At 38.3% G+C, this 25,660-nt stretch overlaps 1 protein-coding gene and 1 pseudogene across 25 annotated transcripts in view; one reads left to right on the forward strand and one right to left on the reverse strand.

The window, feature by feature from the left end:
- EYA4 (EYA transcriptional coactivator and phosphatase 4) overlaps nt 1-25,660 on the reverse strand; it is a 162,144-nt gene that overhangs the window by 37,384 nt on the left and 99,100 nt on the right. For 17 of the 25 annotated variants that reach the window (XR_006414120.1, XM_044424199.1, XM_044424283.1 and 14 more), the window contains 5 exons: nt 18,852-18,918; nt 16,297-16,439; nt 16,044-16,187; nt 14,335-14,414; nt 13,993-14,176 (listed from right to left, as the gene is read on the reverse strand). Coding sequence is in view for 24 of the 25 variants with exons in the window: in XM_044424199.1 (XP_044280134.1) it covers nt 13,993-14,176; nt 14,335-14,414; nt 16,044-16,187; nt 16,297-16,439; nt 18,852-18,918 (618 nt within the window). In the remaining variant the exon portion in view is untranslated. The remainder of the gene's footprint in view (nt 1-13,992; nt 14,177-14,334; nt 14,415-16,043; nt 16,188-16,296; nt 16,440-18,851; nt 18,919-25,660) is intronic. The other 8 variants (XM_044424235.1, XM_044424219.1, XM_044424294.1 and 5 more) reach the window with 2 other exon arrangements.
- Nucleotides 5,807-5,901, forward strand: LOC123034389 (annotated as a pseudogene).

Raw genomic sequence — 25,660 nt, forward strand, 5'->3', positions numbered from 1 at the left:
GCAAATCTAGACAGCATACTAAAAAGCAGAGACATCACTCTGCCAACAAAAGTGCGTATATTCAAGGTTATGGTTTTCCCAATAGCAATGTATGGCTGTGAAAGCTGGACCATAAGGAAGGCTGAGTGCCGAAGAATTGAGGCCTTTGAATTGTGGTGCTGGAGAAGACTCCTGTGAGTCCCTTGGACTGCAAGGAGATCAAACCAGTTAGTCTTAGAGGAGATCAACCCTGACTGCTCTTTAGAAGGCCAGATACTGAAGATGAAACTCAAATACTTTAGCCACCTAATGAGAAGGAAGGACACACTGGAGAAGAGCCTAATGCTGGGAACAATTGAAGACAAAAGAAGAGGACGGCAGAGAATGAGGTGGCTAGATAGAGTCACTGTAGCAGTTGGAGTGAGCTTAAGTGGACTCCGGGGGATAGTGGAAGACAGGAAGGCCTGGAGGAATATTGTCCATGGGGTTGCAGTGGGTCGGATGCGTCTCTGCAACTAACAACAACAATCAGAATGAGCAGGGGGTCTAGTAGGCACCACAAGAAGTATCTGTGAGTGCAGTGGGTTTGTAAAAGTGCTGTCTAAATACAATCTCTAAAATATTTGTAAGAAAGATCTGCCCTATTTATAGACAAGTGTCTGATACTTTTTCATGCTGATAAAGTGTTTTGTGTCATTTGTAAACCTCCATACTCAACAAAAGGTATCACTGTGTGCATTTCTTATGGCAGAATTACAAACCTGACTTATTTATATTAAAATTGATATTCCACATTTTGAGGCAAAAATGGTCACTCGTTTTACAATATTTTAAATAAAGGAATACAACAAAACCATTTACAGTTTGAAGAAAATTAACTAATATTAGAATGTGCCTCTCCACCCCTTAAGATCTGGGATGGAGGTCCTTCTTCAGGAACCCTTCTTGAAGGAGAGTACGAGGATGGCTACCTGGAGAAGGGGCTTCTCTGTGGTCATGCCCACCACAAACAAACAAACAAACAAACAAACAGGACTAAGAATGTCTGCTAAAATTTTACCATTTTTAATGTTAGATGCAAAAGCAATGGAATTAGTCAAGGGCCTCTGAAAAAGATTATTCCATAATCTATAAATATATCCATCAAACTGCTTGTTTCATTTTACAGACAATGACAATTCTAAAAATAACCCCAGAAAAAGCAAGCACTTCTTTCTGGAGCTCCATTCTTTGAGCTCTGCTGACCTGTCCAGGTCCAGAAATGAGCATTTCCATTCATTTCAATCTGTTTCAAAAGTGCTGAAGCTGCACTTCACAAAAAGGATCTGTGAACACATGGGCAAAAAAGGATATAAAGCACTTTCCAAAAATCAGTCAGCTCTGATGATCACTCAGAAGGCAACATACAGAATGGGGAACGGCAGGTAGAGATTTCACAGTACAACAGCATATATGCCCTATTGCAACATATACGATGACCTGGCTTGTCCAGCTCATTATGAATAACCTAGCCATGGGGGGTTGTGTTGTTGAATCTGGTGCAAAAGCTTATTTTTCATGGACAAGCCATTGTAACGATCAACCACCCCTGAGTCCCCATAGTCTGCTTTGGAATCTTCCCAAAAAACCACTCCACACATGTGTGAAGAGCCCATATGTGTGAAACAGAGAGACAACGAAGAATAACTAGGGTAGGGAACAAAATAAGGAATTGGAGAGCAGCAATTTTACTGGACACAGACAGACTAGCTCCCTCCAAGATCCCTAGGCCAGTTGTCTTCTTCAGACTGAAAATAACAAAGGAAACTTTTCTACTGTTAATACAATATACAATACCCAACGTACCCTTCTTCCAGGTAGAATAGAGCAGTATTTCTGCACAGAGCATCCAGCAGCAACAGGGAAACTCATGGGATAACATCTCCTGACAGTACCCACGTGAGAATTGTATACTCTTCATGCCTACAATCTCCAGCCTTGGAGGAGGGGGAGAGTTTGTGAATGGCTCTGTCTACGGAAATAATTTAGGGCTTTTTACTTTCCCACCATGACCTTGGTGTCTGGTTTTCCTTGAATTGCCACTTGGCTGAGATGGTTGGGCATTCGTGCCAAGGGTTCCCCTCCCCCCCTTCCTTTGACTTTCAGCTCTCAAGGGAAGAGTAAGACAAAACTGCATAAACTAATTTGCACAACAGTTTCCAGGGACCAAGTGATTAGCACCATTAGAAATGTGGGGAATCAGCAACAGAAGCTGCACCTACAGGGAGTGGGAACAGTTATCTTTCTCTTAATGTAATTTTCTTGATTTTCCATGTTTCAATGACTGTTCTCAGGACTTTCTAACTTTATACAATTCCTCAATCTTCCAGCTACTCCAGAATGGGAAGACATTAACCCTTTCTTCTTTTGGCAGCTCCATCAGTGCACTTATTGCTGTGATAACTTGCAATTCTCTGGCAGTTTAAAAAACTTTAAGAAATGTAAGAAATTTAATGGTCGGAAAAGTAAATAGCGACAAAATGTGTGCACTTGAATTAACTGATGTGTTACTACAGCTACTCAATTTTTATTCTGTTTAACATACCAGTCCTTAATTAGTACAAATTTTAATTCTATTTACTTCCCTGTCATTAACACATATATTTCTGTGTGTGTGTGTGTGTGTGTGTGTGCGTGTGCGTGTGCGTGTGTGTGTGTGTGTTTTAAACTGTCAGGGAATCATAGTAACTACAGAAGAAAATTGGATGAGAGGTTCTATCTTTCCTTTCAGCTGAAAAATTGAGAAATGTTGAAACGCTGGATGGTATTGTCAATTCAACATTAAACACTGAGAGGAAATTTCTGTTTCCATCTCCTTTTGGTGCACCGTCTGTTGCTGCTTCTTTCCCCTTCTACAGGTATGTTTCAACTGACAGCTAGGCACTAGGCCCCTGTGTGCAAATTGCCCTATAAGGAGTCTTTCCTTGTCTTCCTTTGACAGCTGAAACTGAAAAGGAAAGTGACATAGCAAGACTGGAAAGTCATAAATATGTTCTTGTGCACCTGAGGGACAAAGAAAAGATAATTTAAAAATGCAGTTGTAAGGACCTGAAAAAATATTTTTTAAAAATAAACCCAACTATTTTTTGAGGCTCAGGGTAAGTGAAAAGCAGCAAACATAAAGTTGTAGTGTATGGAGCAGAAAGGGGTAGAAAAGATGGATTGCCACAAAAGATACCAGTTGGAAGACCATGGAAGAAGGAGAAGAGAACAAGTCATGGTAAGTCCACTTGTCTGTCAAGATCACCATAGGTTGTTCAGTGAACAACAACTCCAGCAGGCTGGCTTAGCATAATATCCAATAGTGGCATAAGCAGAACATAGATCTTTAGATTTGGGATTTCAGCTCCTAGCATTGGCCATACCAGCACAGGCTTAGTAGGTTGAAGTCCAAAACATCTGGAGATATATCTTCTGCCCACCTTCACACTACATGGCAGATTAAGCAGCTGCCTCTGAACAGCCAAACATGCAAACCTATGGCTCAGAACCAATGGACAATGTTTCTGAGATTACAACTATTGTTTAACTTCCTACCCTGTTTCCCTGAAAATAAGACCTAACCGGAAAATAAGCCCCGGCATGATTTTTCAGGATGCTTGTATTATAAGCCCTACCCCTAAAATAAGCCCCAGTTAAGATCATCAGCCAGACGGACGCATTTAGTACATCCATTGAACACAATTCGGGGTTTGAAGAGTTATGACATGTTCCAGAAGAAGATGACATAACTGTAATTGAATAAATGCAGATTTTTGTACATGAATAAATGTACATCTTTGTACATGAATAAATGTAGATTGTTGTACATAAAAAATAAGACATCACCTTAAAATAAGCCCAAATGCGTCTTTTGGAGCAAAAATTAATATACCCAGTCTTATTTTTGGGGAAACACAGTATTTGTTCATACAATGGTACAATTGCAGTATATAATCAGCAGGTAATTAACTAATAGGCAATAATGGATAAAACACTGAATTAAAGCTTTAGTTCTTGGCCAAAGCATCATTTGTTTCTTCAAACAAACTAGAACTAAATTCTTTAAAAATTCATGTGGTAGATATTTCTGATAAATAAAGATCCAGAACTTAACAGGAAGTCCTATACATGCCTCCTTGAAAGTAAGTGCCATTAAGTTCAATGGGGCTTACTCCCAGGTTAAGTACTGTAAGATTGGGTTTTATTTTCTTTGACTTTATAGCTATAGAAAATTAGCTATGTCTGCACATATGACAACTCCACAAGTGATAATTTGTCTTGCTTCACCCCTGCCATTAATTAATATTAGCACACCAATAAAAGTAGACAAAGCATAGAATTTGAACAAAGGAAAACAGACACAGACTGAAGATTTACCACAACTCTAATTTGTCTATAGTGCAAACACAGAGTTTAGCAGTGTATTCTTTATTTGGGCAGTGTGTTAAACCTTTTAAGGCAGAACCAACAATAATAGTGCACACTTGAACTTCCAAAGCAAGTAAGATTTGTTAGAGGTGGTTAGGAGTTGGCCTGTGACCTGTTGTTAATCCAGAGATATAGCACTGCAGTTGAGATCATGATTAAACAGAGAAATATCTATGGCTATGATCATATGGATAGAATTCTGAGAATCACTGTTTTCCTATTTAGGCTTTTTAATTCTAGATAGAAAGCAAAGAAAAACTTGGAAATACCTTGACAGCTTTTCCTAAATAGAAAATAGCTATTGTATGAGTAGGATGTCAAAGATCTGAAGTCAGATTTATTTGCACAATACAATATTCAACCTCCTCTATGCTTCCTAATACATATTTTTCTACCATAATGGACCAATTTTTACCCACATACTTTCCCCTTTTCTCTAGTTTTTCAGCCTCCCCACAAATTTCAAATGCTGCAGATAAAGAAAAATTCAATCCCCAAACAAATCTGCAACTATACAATTTTTACACAGAAATCAAAGCACACATGAAACAGGTCCAATATTAATAAATTATTAATAATCCGTCTGTTCTCTCTCTTCCCAATTCCCTCTCTACCTTTCTCTCTCCACTTCCCCTTACCAACTTCTGCACCATCCATATAGCAGTAGGACTGTAAATAAATATCTGTCAGAGCCAATGGAATTGCACAGTCCATGTGGTAATTAGCCTTTTAAAACATCAGTGGAAAGACATGGGGAAGTTCGGGGACACAGGTTCCCCCTTCCATGGCACATCACAGGCTGAGACATTTTTTGGAAAGAGTTCTTTGGTCCCTGCTGAATCCTTTGTAGATCACATCAATGGATAAGGCTGCTTGTAAGTGGGAAAGTGATGGAAAGGGCCAGGACATATACCTATTCTCAGAAACTCACTCACATACAGCTGCTCTGGATGCCTGCTGAGAATGGAAAGAGTCTTTGTACTCTCTCCCCTCTCCCTCACCTGGAACTCTAATAACGACTTACACCCATGCATGTGTACGTGTGCATTCAATCAGGATTACATGGTTGTGAGGAAAGAGGAATCACCAGATTGCCAGGGTGGTAGGAGTCTTTATTTTTACCCTTCCTAGCTTCCTAATGCAGGCAAGGCTGCTTTTTGCCCCCCCCCCCCCCCCCCCCCCGCTCAGTTGCAAGGTATGGTGCGTGGACCATGTAGATTGCCCAAATGTGGCATGCAGAGCCATAGCTATACAACTTTGGACCTGCAATGACTGTAATATTTTGAAACCAGAAACATAAAAGTGTATTCTAAATAGGCATGCCATCCAATAAAAAGCATTTAAATTACTTTTGATTCTTTGTCCATTAGTAGAGCATGTTTGCTTCAGCAGAACATATACTAAAATTGGAATGATACAGAGAAGACTAGCATGGCACCTGCAAAAGTAGATTTATATGTTAATTAAATTGATAAAACAAAGGCTGATAAAATCAATAGATTGGTTCCAGCCTTATGTTTGGTGGAGTCCTGCTGGAATTACAAGAAGGGGGCAGTGTGGCTATGTTCTCCGATTCCCTCTTCCTCTTGCAGCTCTTAGCATTTCCCCCCTCTGTGTTTTTATGGAGAGTCCCCCAACCTCCAGAACAGCATGGGTGTTGGGGTTGAGATGTGCAGGGAAAGACAGGAATTGATGAAAGCCATTGCTTCAGGTTCCTCTGCAAATAGAAAGAACCTCTCCATTCATAGAGGAAAAACTCTGGGTGCAACCCTTAAAAACACAAGCATAAAATTTTCTTTCTATTCATTTATTACTTTTCTATACTGCCTAATAACCAAAGCTCCTTTAGTGAAAAATGAATCCGAAGTGAACAGAATATAGGAACCTCTAGTATTTCTCTCTACTAAAAAGTAGGATTTATGTTTATATTTTCATTGCTGCCTGTCTGATTTGATTGGTTAAAATGTTTTAAATTAACTTATGAATTGGTAAGCATAGTTCTAAAATGTATCATGTGTTCCTTTGACTACCAATTTGAAAATGCACAGTATTTGCTTTATCATGCAGCTTGTATACATCAGTGCTGCCTCGCTTCATGAATGCATTTGGGGCTATGTATATTCCTTTATTCCATTGATTAGCCTTAATCCAAAGATGGTTAGAGATGCAAGGAAATATATACATTTCCCCTACCTTTCAGTTGCCTTCTCCCAAAAAAGCCTCTTTAAGAAAACATACACAGTTCATATTATATAATCTGTGCTAGTAATAAATATTTTTCTTTACTATTTCATCCTTGCAATGGTGTGTGATCAGAAACTTTCCTTTAGAAATTAGGGGATTGGGATATGCAGAGGTAACACTGCAAATTTATATGCAAATATTTGACAAAAGCAACCAGATACTATGCAACCCAGAATAAGGGTTAGAATTAATTGGAATCCTTGGATCTAAATGATCAACCATAGACAGACTCATGCCCCAACAATTTCAATCAGACATTTATTTAAGCATATTGTTTTAAATTGATTTTTGCAGGGTTTTTTTTCTCATCCTAAATTTATATGGTGGGCATGAAGCACAATTACTCCCCAAAGAGGTCCGCCTGGCACCGTCATTACTGGTTTTTCGGCGCCAGGTAAAGACCTTTTTATTTAAACATCATTTCAATTGTTAAAACATATGATCTGGCCAGGGCAACTTCTTCTTCCTTCTCTTTCTCCCCCTATATTTTTATTATATACTAATAATTTTAATTTTATATTTGTAAATCAATGTATTTTTTGTAATTTTATATTTAATGGTAATTTATTATGTACTATTGTATTTCAATGTATTTTATCATGTTGTAAGCCGCCCCAAGGTTTCGGCAAGGGGCGGCATAGAAATGTTATAATAATAACAACAACAACAACAACAACAACAACAACTCATCTGCTTAAAGTTTCAGACTACAGTAGTACTATTGTACAGTACTACTATTGTTGTTATCTTTGTTTATATACTATAATAGATGAAGCTTTCTATGTAATTCACAGCAATTTATTTGGAAGACAGAAAATTCACTTTGTACAGAGATGCCATAAGGACAGCAGTGCAATACCGTATAAATTCTACCAAGAATTAAGTTCCACTGAACTCATGGACTTGCCAGGTAAGTAACTACACAATTACCACCTTAAATGTTGTTACTTTTCCTTGATTAGGGAAAACCTCTTTTTCAACTCTAGCTTTTACTAAGGGTATTGAAGTATGTATTTGATTTATTTGTTATCCTGTTTTTCCTCCAAGACATACTTGATCCCTCTTTGTTCATTTTTATCTTTTCTACAACCCTGTGAAGTAGGCTAGGTTTAGCTATAATGACAAGTTCAAGTTCCCCCAATAAACTTTGTGGCAGAGCAGGGATTTGAACTCAGGTCTCTCTGGTCTAAATTCAGTTCTCTAGTTACTATACTACACTTGCTTTATCATATTTATTTATGCATGTTGCTATAATTAGTAAAATGCTAAATAAACTACATATTTTAATGTCAAAACAAGGCAATATTATGCCTTTCCCATTCTTTTCGAATCAGAGAGGCTCTCTGAGGCCCTACTGCCTGAAATCTAAGTCTCCCCACTCACTTCCTATATCTCTGAAGTGAAGTGATCAAGCAACACTGCACACAGTGTCACACCCTCTACAAAAATACACTGCATGCCACTATCCTTCCGTATCACTTTAAAAATATACTAAGCTTAAATAGAGTGCAATGTTTTGAATGTGTAGCCTTGAAATTTTACTGCAGTTGTATATCATGCAACGCAGAATATTTTTTCACCAGCTAGTTCATTCCCAGTATTATATTAGAATACTGAGTTCTGCCACTGAAAATACATGCTAGAATGCATTTTGCAACTAATTCTAGCATCTAATTGCTACTACTAATACATAATGCAATTAGATTCTTCTGACATGCTTCCTTTATAGAGCTACAATAAAATAAAGGGGCAATTATAACTAGCTAAGATTAGTTACACATGTTCTGTGTGCGCGTGAGCGTGTGTATATATATATCTGTATCTATCTCATCTAAATAGGATGGAACACTTGGGACACATACTCAGTAAAGTGTCCATTTTATTATGTTTCTGTGTGCATGCATGCACAGCATTTCATACAAGATATACCATAGTTTTGTGCAGAAAGACTAACACACTGAATTTGGGATCTATAGCATTGCAATGTGTATTTCAAAGTAAGAACTTGGCATCTGTTCAATGCTTAGAAATGGTATCTTTTTGGATGTTGGGAAAATGGAGAAAGGTGGAAAAAAGATAGGACTAGATAGGACAGCTGGTGACCTACAGCAAAGGGCTGCATTAAGAAAGAATATCCACATTTCCATGTTGCTTGCTTCCCTTCTCCAGTGCCCCTTCATCTCTCTTGCATTTTCTCCAAATTCTCCACTCTTTTCTCCACTCCTTTTTGTCCTGTTAAGTGCCATTTCCTTCTCTACCTCTGCTCCTTCCCTTTCCTCACACTGTTCACCACTTTCCCTTCTCTTTTACTACCACCATTGGTTTTGTTTGCTGTCTTCATTGTTTCTCTTCTTCCTCCTATCTCACTTAAGCATCTTCTTTTCCGGTTTTTATTTCACATCTTTGTTCGTTCCCCCCCCCCCCTCTCTCTCTCTCTCTCTCTCTCTCTCTCACTCTCTCTCTCTCTCTCTCTCTCCTGCTTCCTTTTTTCAGCACATTCAAGCTGGAGCTTCTGCCATTTGAACCCTGGTTGCAACTTTTTAAAAAAAAATGCCAGTGGTCCTGGATGACCCAGGGATGAGTTGTATGCATGCACATTTATGTTTTAGCTGCAGGGTGGAGATTTTTCACAATTTTTCTCTCTTTTTGTTTTGGTACTTCTGCAAATATTGGAGTCTACTAAGCCTTTTTAAACACCCCTTCTTTATGGGTATAGGGCTGTTTTCGCTACTTAAGCATCAGCAAGCACTCAGGCCTTAGAATCAGAAACAGAAGGAATTATGTTGAAGTCCATTTCAGAAATGCTACTACTTCACATGCAAAGCCTATAACAGAAAGGCAGATCTGCAGAGTCTCCATGCATGAATGAGGTGGTAGTGTCAGGGAAAGCAGTTTAGATTTGTTAGGCATACAGAGTATTTTGGGAGAAGCAGAATCTTTACAGAAGTGATTGGCTCCACTAGAACTGCAACTAGAACTGGAAACAGACTGCTGACACTTAATGTCAGGAAAATTCACTGAACAGCTTTTAAACAGTGAAAACTGATAGGAGCTGGGGAGCATCTGGTGGGTGACTCATGCCTTAGTTAAGACAGTATAAATGTTTCAGGTCATCGAAGTGGGGATGGAACAGAATTTGGCAATGAGCTTATAGTAAGAAATGCCTTTTAAATATATCAGAGTGACATCAGAGAAATTGTAGCATGGGACAGTGCTCAGTACTGCAGCTCTGCTTCTGCTGGTTCCATTGACTTTGCAGGACCACTGCAGGAACAACAGAAACTAACCCTTCCAAATGGAACTCAGAAAGTAGAGGAAACACCAGTTTTCTGAGTGTGACTAGTTGGCAGAAGCAATGCTAGGGAACATATGAAATAGATTCAAATGACTTGTTAATTCCATAGCAGACTGGCATCTTCTGCACTGCAGACTACATGAACATGCAGGGCAGTTTTTCTTTACTTTCCAGAAAGTTAAGTCATACAAAAATACAACAGTTACTGGAAAATATGCTAATACATATGCCATTTTAAAAACAAATGGACACAGTAATACATCTCCGATCGCTTTTCAGTTTCTGCTGTGCAACACTTTTTGCACTTTGTTCACTGATTGTGCACTGAGAAAAATATACAAAAAGTTACATGCTACAAAAAGACAAAAACATCTAAATTTGAAAGATGCTCTGGATCAGTGGGTTGTGCAACTGATTAAAAGGTAGGCAACCTTGTGTCCCGGTTGTATTAAGTTGTACATGCTGTTGAATTATATGAGAACAGTGACCAAATGGAAAATATACAAACCATATTCCAAGAAAATGCCATTATGGATAACACAAAGCATCAAGGAAGCTATAAAAGACAAGATGCCTTCTTTAAAAATTCAAAGTATTGCCTATATGTATAGAACCATATTTTATGGTGGGAAATGCAAACTAACAATAAATTTACTTAGGAATTTCTGGCGAGGAGCTTTATCAAAAGCTTTTCAAGTATTTAAGGCAGCAATCCTGTACACACCTCAAACCAATTCCCTTTGAAATCAACTGTGCCTACTTCTGAATAGACGTGTAGGGTTGCACTGTATGTGTCGAATTCTATGTACGCTTGCTTGGAAGATAGTCCCATTGTATTTACTCACATGTAAATATGCACAGGTTTGCAGCCTATGTCAACTATCTTCCTGACAACACTTTAAGCCAGACTAATGTTTCAATAGCCTGGAGCCCCATTCTGTTCCAAAAATGATGAGGCTCAACAGAGGTCCTGGTGCATCTACTCTCTTTTCTTTTTCACTAAGTCTTCCTTTTGGTACCCCAAAAAACATTATGTAGGATCACTGAGGGAAGCAGCATGGGGAAGACAACCACTGCAAAGGCAGCACTGTCCAAGCAGCTCTTTTAGCAGCCGTCACCAGCTTCACTGCCCCACACTCTGCTAATACCAAGAAAGCAAGATTGCTTGTTAGCATTCCCACTTTCCTTGCGCAGGAAGCAGCAAAGTGGGGCAGCAATGAGCTGCACTTGAGCTTGGTTTTCTCAAGAGAAAGGTGAGTACAACATGCATTATCCACCCCAGCCTTTCCTGTGAGTGGGTGCCACTGACTAGCAGCTACCTTGGGCAAGGGCAATGAGCTATAAGGTCTTTGGCTTCATTCAGCTCTTGAGGAAGCTGAATGAAACATTGCTTGTCTCCTGCTGCCGTTTGCCGACACTGAGCAGGGGCAATCAGCCCAGTGCTTCTGTTTGTCATTGCTGCATGCAAACAGAACTGCCCTGGGCAAGCTCCTTGCTAACTGTGGTGTGGTGTGGTTCTTTGGTCACTACAACATGTAAACTGAAGCATCCCCTCTTCAGCTTCCCAGCATCCCCTGGGAAGGCTCAGCCAAATGTGATTTGTCACCCACCCCAGAGTCACTGAAACCCAGTCAGTGACATGTAAACTGACATGTAAAGCATCTGCAACTGAAAATTCAAGAGATGTATATTCATGGAGCTGTTTTGTTTAGTTTTCCCATAGCTTACTTTCTGGCCACTTCTCCCCTGCCCTCCTCATGGCTGGGTCTATTTATCTATAATATTTATATACTGTTCCACAACCAAGAAGATTCTGAAGCACTGAATGGATATTTTTTAAAAAGCAAAATAATAAATTATTAAAAACACACTGAAACCACATCTATGAGGAAGAAAGCCTTCCTGGAACAAGGTTATCTTTAGCAGCACTGAAAACAGCACTCCCAAGATCTCCCAATGCAAGATTTCCACAGAAATGAGGCCACTGTAGGCTCTTCTTCTGTCTCCAGGTGGGACAGGAGCCCTTAAGGGGTGCCACACATAGTCTTAAGGTTACCAGTGTGTGGGGTCACTGGGGCCAAGCTGTTCCTGTCCAAGACAGACTGTACCTGGCAAACCAAAAGGACCAAAGAATCAAACTGGACATGCTAAAAGGTACTCTTAGCCACTGCAGTGACTTGGGACAACACTGACAACAGTGATGGACCCAGGAGTACCCCCTGACTACAAATGTGCTCTTTCGGGGGGGGGGGGGAGTGCAATCCTTGTGGACTCAAGAACTACTCACTTAGAGGACTTCCATCTTGCCAGGATTCAAGATCAGTTTACTGGCCCTCATCCAGCAGAATCTATTTATTTATTCTATATTTCTATACCGCCCATCAGCCTAAAGACTTTCTGGGCAGTTCACAGAATCAAAAATACAATAATTAATATAAAAGACATGTGATAAAGACATTATATAATTAATAAATACAACAATTCAATAAAGCGATGATCCAGTGATCCACCCTCCACAACCGCAGCTAAATCAATCTTAGGGGTACAGTAAAAATGCAATGGAAAGTCAATGAAAGACTGAGTAAGATTAAAAGCATTGTACTGCCCCATCCCTCTTCAAATAAAAGTAATTTGTTAGCATGTTCAAAGCTGATTCCCTCCCATAAACAGGGTGAAAACCAGACTGAAATGGCCCTTGATTATAAGAATCCTCCATGTATGCTTTTCAAGTACCTCACCTCATAAAGAGGTATTCACAACTGGGCAATAGTGATCAAATACCACTGGGTCCAGAGTGGATTTGTTTGGAGGTAGGCACACTACTGTCTCATTAAGAACAGCAAGTACTGCCCCTTCATGCAAAGATGGATTTACCACTTCCTGGAGCTATCCAGATAACCCTTTTTATTAGTCTATAAGGGCAAGGATAGATAGAACATGTGCCCAACTGCATTGTTGCAAGCATCTTGTTTGTAACATCAGCCCACAATAACTGAAATTAATCCCACAAAATCAAGCAGGTGGCAACATAAGATACCTCAACCGGAGGTACACTAAGAACAGTATTAGGTTCACTGTGAAGACAAGCAATTGTATCTTCAAAGTGGGATAAAAAAGGTTACAGTGGGTGTTTGAGGGGCCTTGCATAGTGAGAAGATCCACAACTGGCATCTAGAAAGTTTTCCTGCTAGATAAGACATATTTTAGTAAAACAAATGATAGATTAACTTAAAACAGTTCTGATACTCCAACTTCATGGAATCCTAATAAAACCACAATTAATTTCTGTGTTATGTTTCAAGAGTTTTACACACCAGGAGTTTTGGACTGATGTCCTGTTTGTTTCAGGGAATTAGGGGCTTTGAAAAGAAGCACAGAGGAACTATTACTAGAATTATGTAACAATGATTGTTAACCTTGATACAAATATATTAGTTTTCCACCAAGGTTATAAATGAAGAATGATGGTGGCAGTGCTTTAAAAGTATTTTGAGATGGGTTGGGCATGCTGGAAAGGAGAGTAAAGGGCTTTCTTATGTTCCTTCATGCACCACAAATCCTATTTCTTTCCATTGCGAAAGAGGAAACTGTATCCGTTCACACATGGATGCAATTTTTGCAAGCATGAGGCCCAGTGCACTTGTGGAACTATTTTGGCATGATATTAGTCACATGTTTAAACAAATGTGCTTAAGCTGTCCACTTTTATTTTGAAGATGAAGCAGCCATGGGTCCCAATAAAGAACATGCCTGCGATCCAGATCAGGGCATACAGTGAGTTTCTGTTGAAAATTGCTCCCTCTTGACTACTTTTGCATCATCAAAAATCCTGCTCACTTCAGAAAGCACTTTGGGGAGAAAACAGAAGCTAAATAGGAAAATGATATGAGGCACCAATCCAGAACAAAAGCATATTCAGGACTGACATATTTCTCTATCAGCTAACAGCCACAGCTATTAAAATATAACGACTAGTAATTTTGTGCATCAATTATACACTGGATGGAACAAACAAAAATTATCACCTGGATGAAGGTCTGTACCTGGTTGACTAGTCAGCCCAGGGAGAGTTTCCTGGAGCTGGTATGTTGATGATGATGAAGAGGTACCATCTGTAGTGTTGTTTGATGTCATGTATGCTCCATATGTTGATGCTGAATAATACTGTGGATATTGGTTTTGACCAAATGCTGTATATGATGGATAATCCTGGAATGATAGAAACACTGCTTTAAATGACAGTAAATGTTTTAAATCATCTAAAATTCTGTAAGAAGACAGCAATTATTGCCCATCCTAAAGATTTTAAATTGACAAATCAGATATATAGTACTTTGAACCTCATAGAAAAACAGTAATACTCATACCTGTTGTGAACTACTGAAGTTTGTAGAGTTTGAGACTGAATTGTTTGCATAAATAGTGGAGGATGGTGTAAAACTAGAACCTAGAATTGAAAGAATAATTTCCCATAAGTACCAAGTAATACATTTCTCATAATGCAAATAAATGAGGAACAAAAAGCTAAAGGCTTCAAATTAAATATATATATATATATATATATATATATATATATATATATATATAAAAGTGAAATGTGTTTCTATTTGCTAGCCCAGCTTTCTTTTAAGGAAATGTATTATTGATAACTATATATCATAAATAACAACTGCTGCTTTACAGATCTAGTAATCTGCTACTGCTTTAATCCCCCCTAGTATTTCCAAATACCACAGTCATGGAAGTGCTGAAATGATATGTTCTAATATATTTTCTAAATCACCAAGCCTACTCAGTGTCAATGACCTCCTTCCACTGATTCCTGGCCTTTGCCTTCCTAGAACCAGTTTTCCAGTAACACTGATGAAATAAGTGGTGATAGCTAAGAGAGAAGCAAATGGAGAGTTAGAAGAGACATGGTAATTCCTAGGATGAGAAGTTCCACTAGTCCATGAAGTGAACATAATCTAAAAAAATATGTTATTACACTTACCACAGAATTACTAGCCATGACTGGAAGCAGCTTGCCAGATTCTCTCACTCACCTGTTACCTGAAATCTTTTTAACTGGATTTGTATGACACTGAACCTAGCAACTCATGTACTCTACTTTTAAGCTATAAAAAAAAAAAAAGAGGAAAAAGAAAACCCATCCACTTCCTTTTGATCTTTTAGATTTTTAAGGGTAGAAACTAACTAGAACTGGTTTTTTTCAAGCTGGTGTATAGTATTTCATACCACTCTTCCTCTATTAACATAAATAGCAAGGAATTGAAGTCATTGTGAAAAGAAGAGGCATATCATTGTTCCAACCTTATTTAAACATTCAGATAATATTCTTATTTACAGTTTCTAGGGTTTGATTTTCTACCAAGATTTTGGTAGAAATCAAAAGCTTGATTTTTTCCCATTTTTGTAACCTAATGCCAGATAAAAACTTAGGTGTGAGCAGCAGTGGAAATATAGTCAACTAAGAAATAGACTAAAATATTTGCACGCTTGCTTATTTATTTATTTTCTATATCACACTATAGCCTGCAGGCTGTCTGGACCAGGAAACTGTTCAGGACAGCTTAAAGATATAAAAATAAATACAAAATACAATCCATAAATACAAAATAATTTAAAATATGTTAATACTGAGCAGAACATACAGGATTCCGAAAGTCTACAAAACCCCCAATCTATCCTAAGAAACATTTAAAATATGACATGCCAGAAGCCCATTTCAGATTTGCTTTGGTTAGATGTTGCCTGCATAATTCTCATTATATTTTTTACGATTTTCAGTATGATTTTTAAAGATTAATTTTGTAACTGAATAATTCATAACACCATAGAAGAAACTGTTATTCCACTGAGATTAAAGGTATGTGAAAAACCCCAAAATTATCTCGATACAATTTCAGGTTATCATGCACTCAAAAGAGGGGAAATTCCCATGCACCTATTACAACTCCACTGAAGGATATGTAACATATTTAAGCCAAAATAAGTATTTATTAACTTATAATGCATAAATTCTAAAATATTTCAACAATAGTACAAAACAAATGAAATACATTGGATTACTGACCTGGCATTTGGTATGAATACGGTGTTTGGCCTGGCTGTGGTGTGGAGAACCCTGGGCTGTAGCTAAGGCAACCGGTCTGCAAGGGTGATTGTGTTTGTGAAAGTCCACTTTCTGTCTTGATGCCTGGCAACATTACACCCAAATCTGTGTAAGAAATTAATTTTCAACTGATTCTTACAGATGGGGGTAAAGCACAGCAGTTCCATGATGCCAAATATACTCGTAATAGAATAAAGAACTGGAGGTCAAATACCGTAAGTAGGTAAACTGTAAGGTTGCCCAGTCTGTGAATAGGCTGTATATACTGCTGGTTGCTGCATTCCTGAATACTGGGTCTGACCGGCATAGGCAGACATTGTTTGAGCTGCTGGAGTAGAAAGGATATGTGGATAGGGCCTAGACAGCAGGGAAAAGCATACCATTACTGGTGACAAGAAATGCATGGAAATTTGATTCAAATAATCTTAATGGCAACAATGATGTAGATATTTCCCTCCCACTCAAAATTACTCACTAAGGATATACTCACATGTTTTAAAGCTTGTTACTGCTTTAATTGACTCTTGCCTTTAAAAAATTTAGAGGCAAAAAAAATTAAGTGGTAAACCTTTCCATGGAATAGATATAAGTGCTACATTTCTGGGTACTGTGGCAATGTAAATTCTTTTCACTGTCAGGGTGGATTTAACCCCAAATTTAGTGTATTTACTAGATCTCACCAGTATACAGTTCTATATCTCATTCCCAGTGCAAAGGCCCAACACTGGAACATGCATAGCTTCCTTCAACCTGGTTTTTTCCAGATGTTTTCAACTTCAGCTAACTAATATAACTAACGTTTAAGAAACCTGGGACTTCTAGCCCCAAATATCTGAATGGTACCAAGTTGGAAATAGCTGGTGTAGAGCAACAATGACGTGTCAATAGAATTCATACTGTTAGGATTATTAGAGGTAGAGCTTCAAAGGTAAAAGGCATGACTAATATTTTGGCAGCTTGTAAGACAGAAGCTCAAAGGAAAACTTCCCCAAGACTAGCATATATATATATATATTTAAGGCAGAACTAGGCATTTTGCTTCAATGAGGGGTTGCCACTAATAGCAGCAGCCATGAATCAAGACAGACTCACTTGAGGAAATCAACTCGTAAATTTTCCTACTCCTGACCTGTATCTGTGACTATTACTTGTGAAGGCAGGGAAACGCATGAAAGCAACAGTCTGGGGAAAAGCGCCAATATAGGGCTGCCATTTGCAGTAGCAACGCTGTATCCTGTATATAATGGCTAGTTATGGCATACCTAAATTATGTTAGCATTTTCTATTTCTGCCCTATGTGTTAAGAAACATCTAGTAGAGTCTATGGGGAATTCAGGAAAACACTGACATATCTCTCAGACAGTGCTTGGATGCTCCCCTGCTATATACTGAAAGACTTCTGTTGCCCCTTCATTCCCCTTAATAGTAAGTAAACATTTGTTAGGACTTCACTACACAAGGTATTTATTGTGCATGTATGATTCCTCACTCATGGTAGTTTGTGGGTGTTTTACACAATGTTGTCATCCTCCATGACCTCTTCCATGCTTCCCAGCAATTTCTGTGCTTTTTTTTTTATGAGTGAGGAAAGTGAGCTAGTATCTGGCTATCATGCTGAAATGTGCTAAAACTTGTGTATTTCTGCAGTTGCACTATAACACAGTGCCACCTTGTGGTGGTGTAATGACACACAGAGGGGGAAAAAACCCAGGGAAAAAGCAGATATAAAGGAGATGATCTTAAACCCAAAAAGAATCCTACAAACAGAAGCCTTGATAAAGCAGTGAGTTAAAATCCTCATGTATATAAGACCTTAGACATGATTAGAAAAGGAACTGAAAGCTACCGATTAAATAATGCCTTACTCAAACATGGTGCAAGCACACTTGAACGACGACATACAGGTCTGGTTATTACAACTCAAAAAAGCTATTGAAAGACTTGAAAATATACATAAAATTATAGCCAAAATCATCAAAGGACTGAAGCTACTCCCCTATTAGGAGGAGGGAATAGAGCAATAGACTATCAATGCCTTATAGACCATGGTAGCTTTATATTGTTATATATTGTCTAGTACCAGAAACAGGCAGTATGCCTGTCTATACCAGCTGCTAGAGAACATAGTGTTGTGCTCATGTACTGCTTAGGGGCTTCCTACAGACAGCTGGTTGGACAATGTGAAAACAGAATGCTGGACTAGATAGGTATTTGCTCTGATCCAGCACAGTTCTTCTTAAGTGCCCTTAACCTGAATTAAGCCTATCATATCTGTGCTATGTGTATGCCACTTTGGGCAAAGGCTTTGTGGTGACTCCATTCAGTGTAGAATGAGCCATAGAAAGTACCACTAAAAGTACTTGAAGAATTTTACCAACATGAGTTATATATTTAGCATTCCAAACTACTATTTAGCTACATCTAAAGAATTACTCTGATCTAAATAATTTTGGGGTTGTAAATTGTGACTGACTTTGAAATTATAGATCAGGGAGCAAATCTGTATTGATATTAAAGCAGCAATATTTAGGAACAGAATAAACATACCTTGATCTTTTTCTTAAAAATATGTATGTAATTCAATTAATATCAATAGTATTGAGCTACCATGTAATAAGTTTAGGTCAGAGTACATGTCTTCATATACAAAGCATTTACTATCAAAGCAGTCATTGATTTTATCCAGTACCTCAATTTTTAAAATCTTTAAATAAATGACCTAAAAGAAATAACATGCAATAATACATTAGGAGATGCATGCTCACTAACTTGGAAGGATATAGCTGCGGTGAGTATTGATGTGATGATCTGGGACTGTAACCACTACTTGTTATTACTGTAAAACACAAAGAATACAGAATGTTCATTCAATTTAGCAGAAGATTTACCAGCAAACATTGTTTCCTAAATAATATAAAGCTTATCAAATCAAGGGATCATTGCTGAGATCGAAACTGATATGTGGTAACATATATAGCATATTTAACCTTTTTATCGGTAAATACAACAAATTGCGCAATAACAAATATGCTATGCCTTGAGACATTCGGTGCTTTACATGTGCTATACTGACAGACTCAGAAAATGTCTATCCTATCCTGACAGGTGTGAATAATCTGTTAAATCCCTTTGTGATGGAGATTGAGGATAGCAATTATTCCCCATGCAATCACTCTCCATGAATGAGGAAGTCCCTGTAAGTGTGGGTCATAAGCTTATGTTAAGTCAGGACAGCAGTGTGGTGTAGGCATTAGAATGTTGGACTGGGACTCAGGAGATCCAGATTATAGCCTCTATTCAGCCATGAAGCTCACTGGGTGACTTTGGGCCTGTTATTCACATAGCCCAAACTACCCCACAGTTTTTGTGTGTGGATAAAATAGAGATAACAACAAGAAAAACAAACTCACACAAATCAGGCCCCTTTATATACCACAGTTCTCAAACTCATTTCACATTTTTCCCCAGAGGGCTCCCACCTGTTAAGCACAGCTTTTAAAAGATGGTGAGAAGGTTAAAATGAGGGATCGGCAAAAGTTGCATGTATATACCCCAGCAAACAGAAACACCATTAAACCAAATTCTCCCCTGGTACAAGTCTCTGAACTTTGGGAAGAGTAGAAGTTTTACTATCCCAACACATACAGCATGATTTTCTATACCTGCCACAACAGATTAGCCAATACAATATCCTTTTTCAAAAAAGAGAGTTTGCCGGACTGAGAAAATTGTGTACAATTCTGAACTATTCTCCCCTAACCCTAACTCCTGCTCTAGGCAGACAGATATTCCTGAACATTCAAGGAATTTAATAAGGAAATGACTGAAGGCTCCTCCAAATATACAATGTCATATAAAAATCAAGCTATCATTTACATTGTAGTGACTGGAAAAGCTTGTTCACTTGGAAACAAAGCTCTAGTCTGGTCATAATGCATGCAGTGGAATTGTTCATCAGTAAGTCATTTCACTGCCCTTACAATTGTGATTTGATTTTTTAAAAGGAATGTTAGGCATAGCTAAATAAGTAGCTAAATAAGGTTGCTTAAGCTCACACAAAGCATATTTAACAGTGCTTCTTTTTTTACATGGACTTCCCCATGTTACATCATGAACTACTTTTCAAACTCAGATCAGTTTTAAGCATAGTTTGTACGTGCAACTGTGATGGCAAGTGATTGCAGTCTAAAGGAACAAACAAAGAAAGTTTAGAAATATCAAGTAAAGCAAAGCATCATGGAACTGGTTTCACACTTGTCTGAATCCCAACATATGTTTTTGCTCTGTCAGTAGGCTGATAAGTGGCAGATCCTGACTTATTTTGACAGTACAGTGGTGCCTCGGTTCACAAACGCCTTGGATCCCAACCAAATTGGGTCACAAACAAAAATTTCATGAAAATTTTGACTTAAGTCATGAACTCTGCACTGGGTGCCAACCAAGATCGTGGCCATCTCCCCTCCCCTGCCCCCAAATGGGGAGAAGGCCATGACTGCAGTTGCATTTGTGCAGGGAAGACGTGCATGATCACGGGCGCGCTCCAGCAGGAAAGAAAGGTGCAATCTCTGCCATCCCCCCCAACCAGCATGATCATGGCCATCTCCCCCCCCCCGCCCCCCGGAGTGGAGAGATGGCCATGATCGCAGTTGCGCTAATGCAGGGAAGACATAGAGGAGCTGACAACAGAAGAACCTGCTGAACTCCAGAGTGAGCAGCAGAAGGCACTTGCTGAGGAGGATTCCACTGAGGAAGAGGAAGACAGGGAGGAGGTTGGCAGGGATGTGAATACAATCCATTATGAAAAAATGGGATGAGTGCCAGGATTTCTTTGAGAAGCACCACCCTGACATAACTGTAACAAACAGAGTGTTGAATCTGGTGAGCAATAATGTGGTCTCTCATTTCCGGAAGATTATGCAGCACGGGAAAAAACAAGTGACTATAGACAGATTTTTCATCAAAATTGACCCTGCAGCTAAGAGACAAAGAAGAGAGGAAACCCCTGAAAGAGATCTCCCCAGTGTTCTTATGGAGGGGGACTCTCCCTGAAAACAATAACTTCCGCCCCACCTAGGTTAGTGTTCTCCACTGTACTGTACTGTACTTTGTTGTTCTTTGTCACTTTGTTTCAAATTTTTCTGATTAAAAAAAAGAGTCACAGAACAGGTTAACCTTATTTACATGGAACCTTATGGGGAAATTTGACTTGGCCTGTGACCAAAAATTGGCTCACAACCACATTTGGAGGGGCCAAAACGGATTAACCTTATTTACATTGAATCTTATGGGGAAATTTGACTTGGGTCACAACCAATTTGGGTCACAACCAGAGTTGTGGAACAGATTAAGTTCGTGAGTCAAGGTACCACTGTATTATGTAATAAATCAGCCTGCTTGTATCCATGTATAAAAGCATAGGCTTATATCCAATATCACACTAGTGGAAAATTACATTGTCATATTGCTAGCAGAAATACTAGAATAAGCAACACCCTATCCTCATCAACGAATAACCACTGTGCACCACCTTGTAGAATGCCTTGTGCTGAACACTGCATCTGACACTTGTACAAAGAAAAAAAAGGGTTCTTTTGCAAGCAGCAGAAGTTTGTGTTAGCAAAATAAGCATTTCATGCAGGTCACACACACTGGTAGCAAAACTTATTTTTTCTTGTAAGTTCATCTAATTTCATACAAAAACAATTAAAACTTTAGTGCAGTAATCAATTATATACATGTCTTCACCAAAAGTAGCTCTATTTTCTGATTGAGCTTAAAGTGATGACCAGCATATCCTATTAAAAATTATTCAAGAGTACTGCATACACTAGACTGATTTCTCTCTATTATCAAAGTTGGAGTTCCTTTGTTTAACAATCTGCCTTGATTTTTTAAAAAAGTGATCTAAATAAATGTACTTGAAAATTTTGAACCAATTCCTTTAGAGCAAATTGATACTGGGCAAACATAACCTGTCTTTATTTGGCCATCTACTGTTCATTCACTTCTGAAAAGATGACAGTGGTACACAAAATAGTGCTGGAATTACTTTAGTCTAACTGACTTTAATTTATTTCAACATAGAGTTTACTTCAGTACATTATATTGGTACTAGAAAGCAGCCTTCAGAATTGCAGAAACAGGGATAAACACATCTCTATTTTAGAAAACATTTATGGGCAGGTTCTAAAGCATTTTGCAACTGTTTCCATACATTTCAAGAAGATTTGAGGATGGGTTGAATAGCATGTTGTCCATATAATATGGCAAGCAGTTTCAAGGAATGAAAGCAGTTTCAAAAGCAGCTTGCCATACCGCATCCTGTTCAAAGAGAATAAATGATCCCACTGGGCATGATAAACTCATTGAAACCCTTCAGAACTGATTTTAATAAATGACTGAGGGCTTCTCTACATGAAGCACAGAACCCAGTGCTCTACCAAGGTTACTTCTTCTATACTTTTTCTGGAAGGATTAGAGCATCATTCTCACATGTTCCCACTCCCCGTGGTTTTCATCTCTGCCTTTCTATATTTTCATGTAACTCTATTACACTATACAGTAGTACCTTGGCACACGAACTTAATCTGTTCCACGACTCTGGTCACAACCCAAATGGGTCATGAGCCAAGTCAAATTTCCCCATAAGGTTCAATGTAAGTAAGGTTAATCTGTTCTGTAACTATTTTTTTAATCACAAAAATTTGAAGCAAAGTGACAAAGAACAACAAAGATTGAGGCCATCTCCCCCACTCGAGTGCAGCCATCCCCCCCCCCACAGCACGACTGCAATTGCACCCGTGTTCCCAGCATGAGCATGACTGCAATCACAGCCATAGACTGGACCGAATATGGTTGCATTCAGGCAGGGAACACGGGCGCGATCGTGGCCATCTCCCCTCCCGCTCGAGTGTGATTGCGGTCGTGCTCATTCAGGGAAGATGGGCGCAATCACAATTGTCACCCGATGTGGAGTTCGCAACCTGAGGCAAAATCTTTCTGAAATTTCTGTTCGCAACCCTATTTGATTGTGGACTGAGGTGTTTGTGAGCCAAGGTACCACTGTACAAGGTGGCACTGTGGTATGAAAGAGAATTATAAAGCTATATCAGGCTTCTGTAGTCCGTAATGGCACCATCTAGGAAAAAAACAGACTTGACTTATTCTAAAATACCCCGTAAAAATGGCTGCAAAACTCAGGAGAAACACTGGGAGTATGACAATGTAATGAAAAGACCCACAAACTTCCTTAAGTGAGGAATCATCAGTGCACAATACATGCCTAATGTAGAGAAGCCCTTTAAAATACCTTTCTCAACATAACACAGTTACACTGCTTTACATTGTTCTAAGTATTTCAAATATCAACATGGTTTAAAGACAGCCAGGTTGTATTATGTACTTAAATGCATTCTACCTTTGAAATGCATGTGTATGTATAGCAGTCTAGTTTCACACCATTTCAAAGCTGATAACATAAATAACTGAGGGTAAAATCCTATGGTTTCGCCACACTGGAAGGCCATAGAAATTTCTTAAGTCCTAGCATGAAGGTCCTGCATGCTCCTGCCCCATGCCCCACTTGGAAAGAAATGCACCAGCTACTTTTCTGAGGATGCAAGTGCACCTTGGAGAGTGTGAAAAGGGGCATGCCCTGCACTGGATAGAAGAGGCTTTGTCTATGTACACCTATTTGTACTGGGCCCCTTCCCTCCCTCGCTTTATCTAGGTGTGAAGCATGGAGGCTGTAGAGAGAGCTGCAACCGCACTTTGAAGGCCTCCAACTTCAGGTATTCATCAAGGGCAGAAATTATTGGACTGCACCCTAAAAGTTCTGCAGAATTGCTTATATAACCTTAAATGTAGAAAATATTAGGAAAATCTTTGTTGGTGCATTTAAAACATTTCAATGACTAATTTAAAGCATTCAAATATACCATAATTTTAAAATTAGATAAGGTAAAAAGATAAATAATATATGTCAAAACTTGGAACAAAGTATGAACAACTAAAATTGAATGATGCGTAGCTGTTAACAGCAAGTTAATTGCATTGAGAAAATACAGAAAGTTCAGGCTAATTTTAACAAAGAAATTCAAAAGTTGAATTTAAGGCTATGCGATACTTCTATTGCAAAATAGGGTATCTACTTATTTGATTGAAGGCACGTAGAGACTTTAATAAATAAATAATTTAAAATTAGGGGCTTGATAGAGAAAGCTGAAGGGGTCAATTTAAATGTCTGTCTTGAAGATTTGTTTGTAAGAATCAGATAATATTTTGATCAATATTACATATTAAATTGAGTCTGTTGTGGCCAAACGTGCACCAAATTCTAGATAGAGATAATTACTAATACTAATACTTTATATTAAGGATAGTAAGAGAGAATTCTGAAATTTAAATATGTGGTAATCTGGTTTCTGGCTGACACAATATACAACCCTTAAGAAATGGTATGAGTTAAGATTTCTTACTGATATCTTGATAAAAGAGAACATCCAAAGAGAGAGAAAGAGAAACAGGCTTTCTCTTAGGCTAGATAAATTCAAACATTCTTGCTGTTAGGATTAAAGCTGAAGTTCTCCTATTAAATTAACAATTAGAATGTAAGATGTAAAATAAAGAAATTAATAAGAAACAGCTACGGAAGAAACTAACAAATTTTCATCCTCAGTGTGTAAAAAAGAGTGTCCATAACAATGAGTAAGACTTACAATGAGGAGAACCAATTCATTCAAAATTATGCTACTGTTCCCTTTTTATTATGTTAGTAATTACTCAGTCATATAACATCAACAGCACAACCTTATGGCCACTAGACAGCATCTAGATTTATTGGCAGTCCAGCTACAAGTTGAGCAGATGTCACGGTTATGGCTTCATTCTCAGAGCAACTTTTCCCTATCAATAGCTAGTGTGGGGGAAAAAATGGTGAAAACCTAGGTTTAGGGGGCATTCTAGGGAGAGGAGAGGGTAAGAGAAATAAGCCATCAAGATACTGGTAGTGCCTTTGCCTCCTCCTTTCTCATTCTAAAATCAGTTATTAAGCTGAGTTGCAGGGTAGAAGGCACGCAAACGGGAATCCTTCTGTCATTCACAGGATGTCCATAATAGTCTGAACTCAATGTTACAGGCATCCCAACTGAATTACAGTGTAAGATAAATGAAATTTAAAGTCTTATGTAACAAGGAGGAAAATAGTCCATTTTTTAAATGGAAGGAACACAAAGAGGTCACTCATATTAAGGCTCATATTAAACCTACATTGCTCAATTAGTTCTAACCTAGTCTATCTTCAAAAAATATAGAAGTGGCAATCTGTATTAAGTTTAACATCTTTTTTGAGCTAACTGACCAAAGGAAAGATGTAGATATGTATATGTACATATTATCCTGGAATAAAATTTGAAAAACAAAAATATAGTATTGATTGTATATAATCACATTGTATACAATCACTTAATTTATAATCACTTTGTACTTAATCAGAAACAACATTTATTTTATCATAAGCTATCCGAGGTAATCTTTGCGTTCACTGAAGAAGACATAATCTTTGGAGGTGATTTTAATAT

This window comes from Varanus komodoensis, unplaced genomic scaffold (genome assembly GCF_004798865.1).
Source record: "Varanus komodoensis strain SLA01 unplaced genomic scaffold, ASM479886v1 scaffold1, whole genome shotgun sequence".
Classification (NCBI taxonomy): Eukaryota; Metazoa; Chordata; class Lepidosauria; order Squamata; family Varanidae; genus Varanus; species Varanus komodoensis.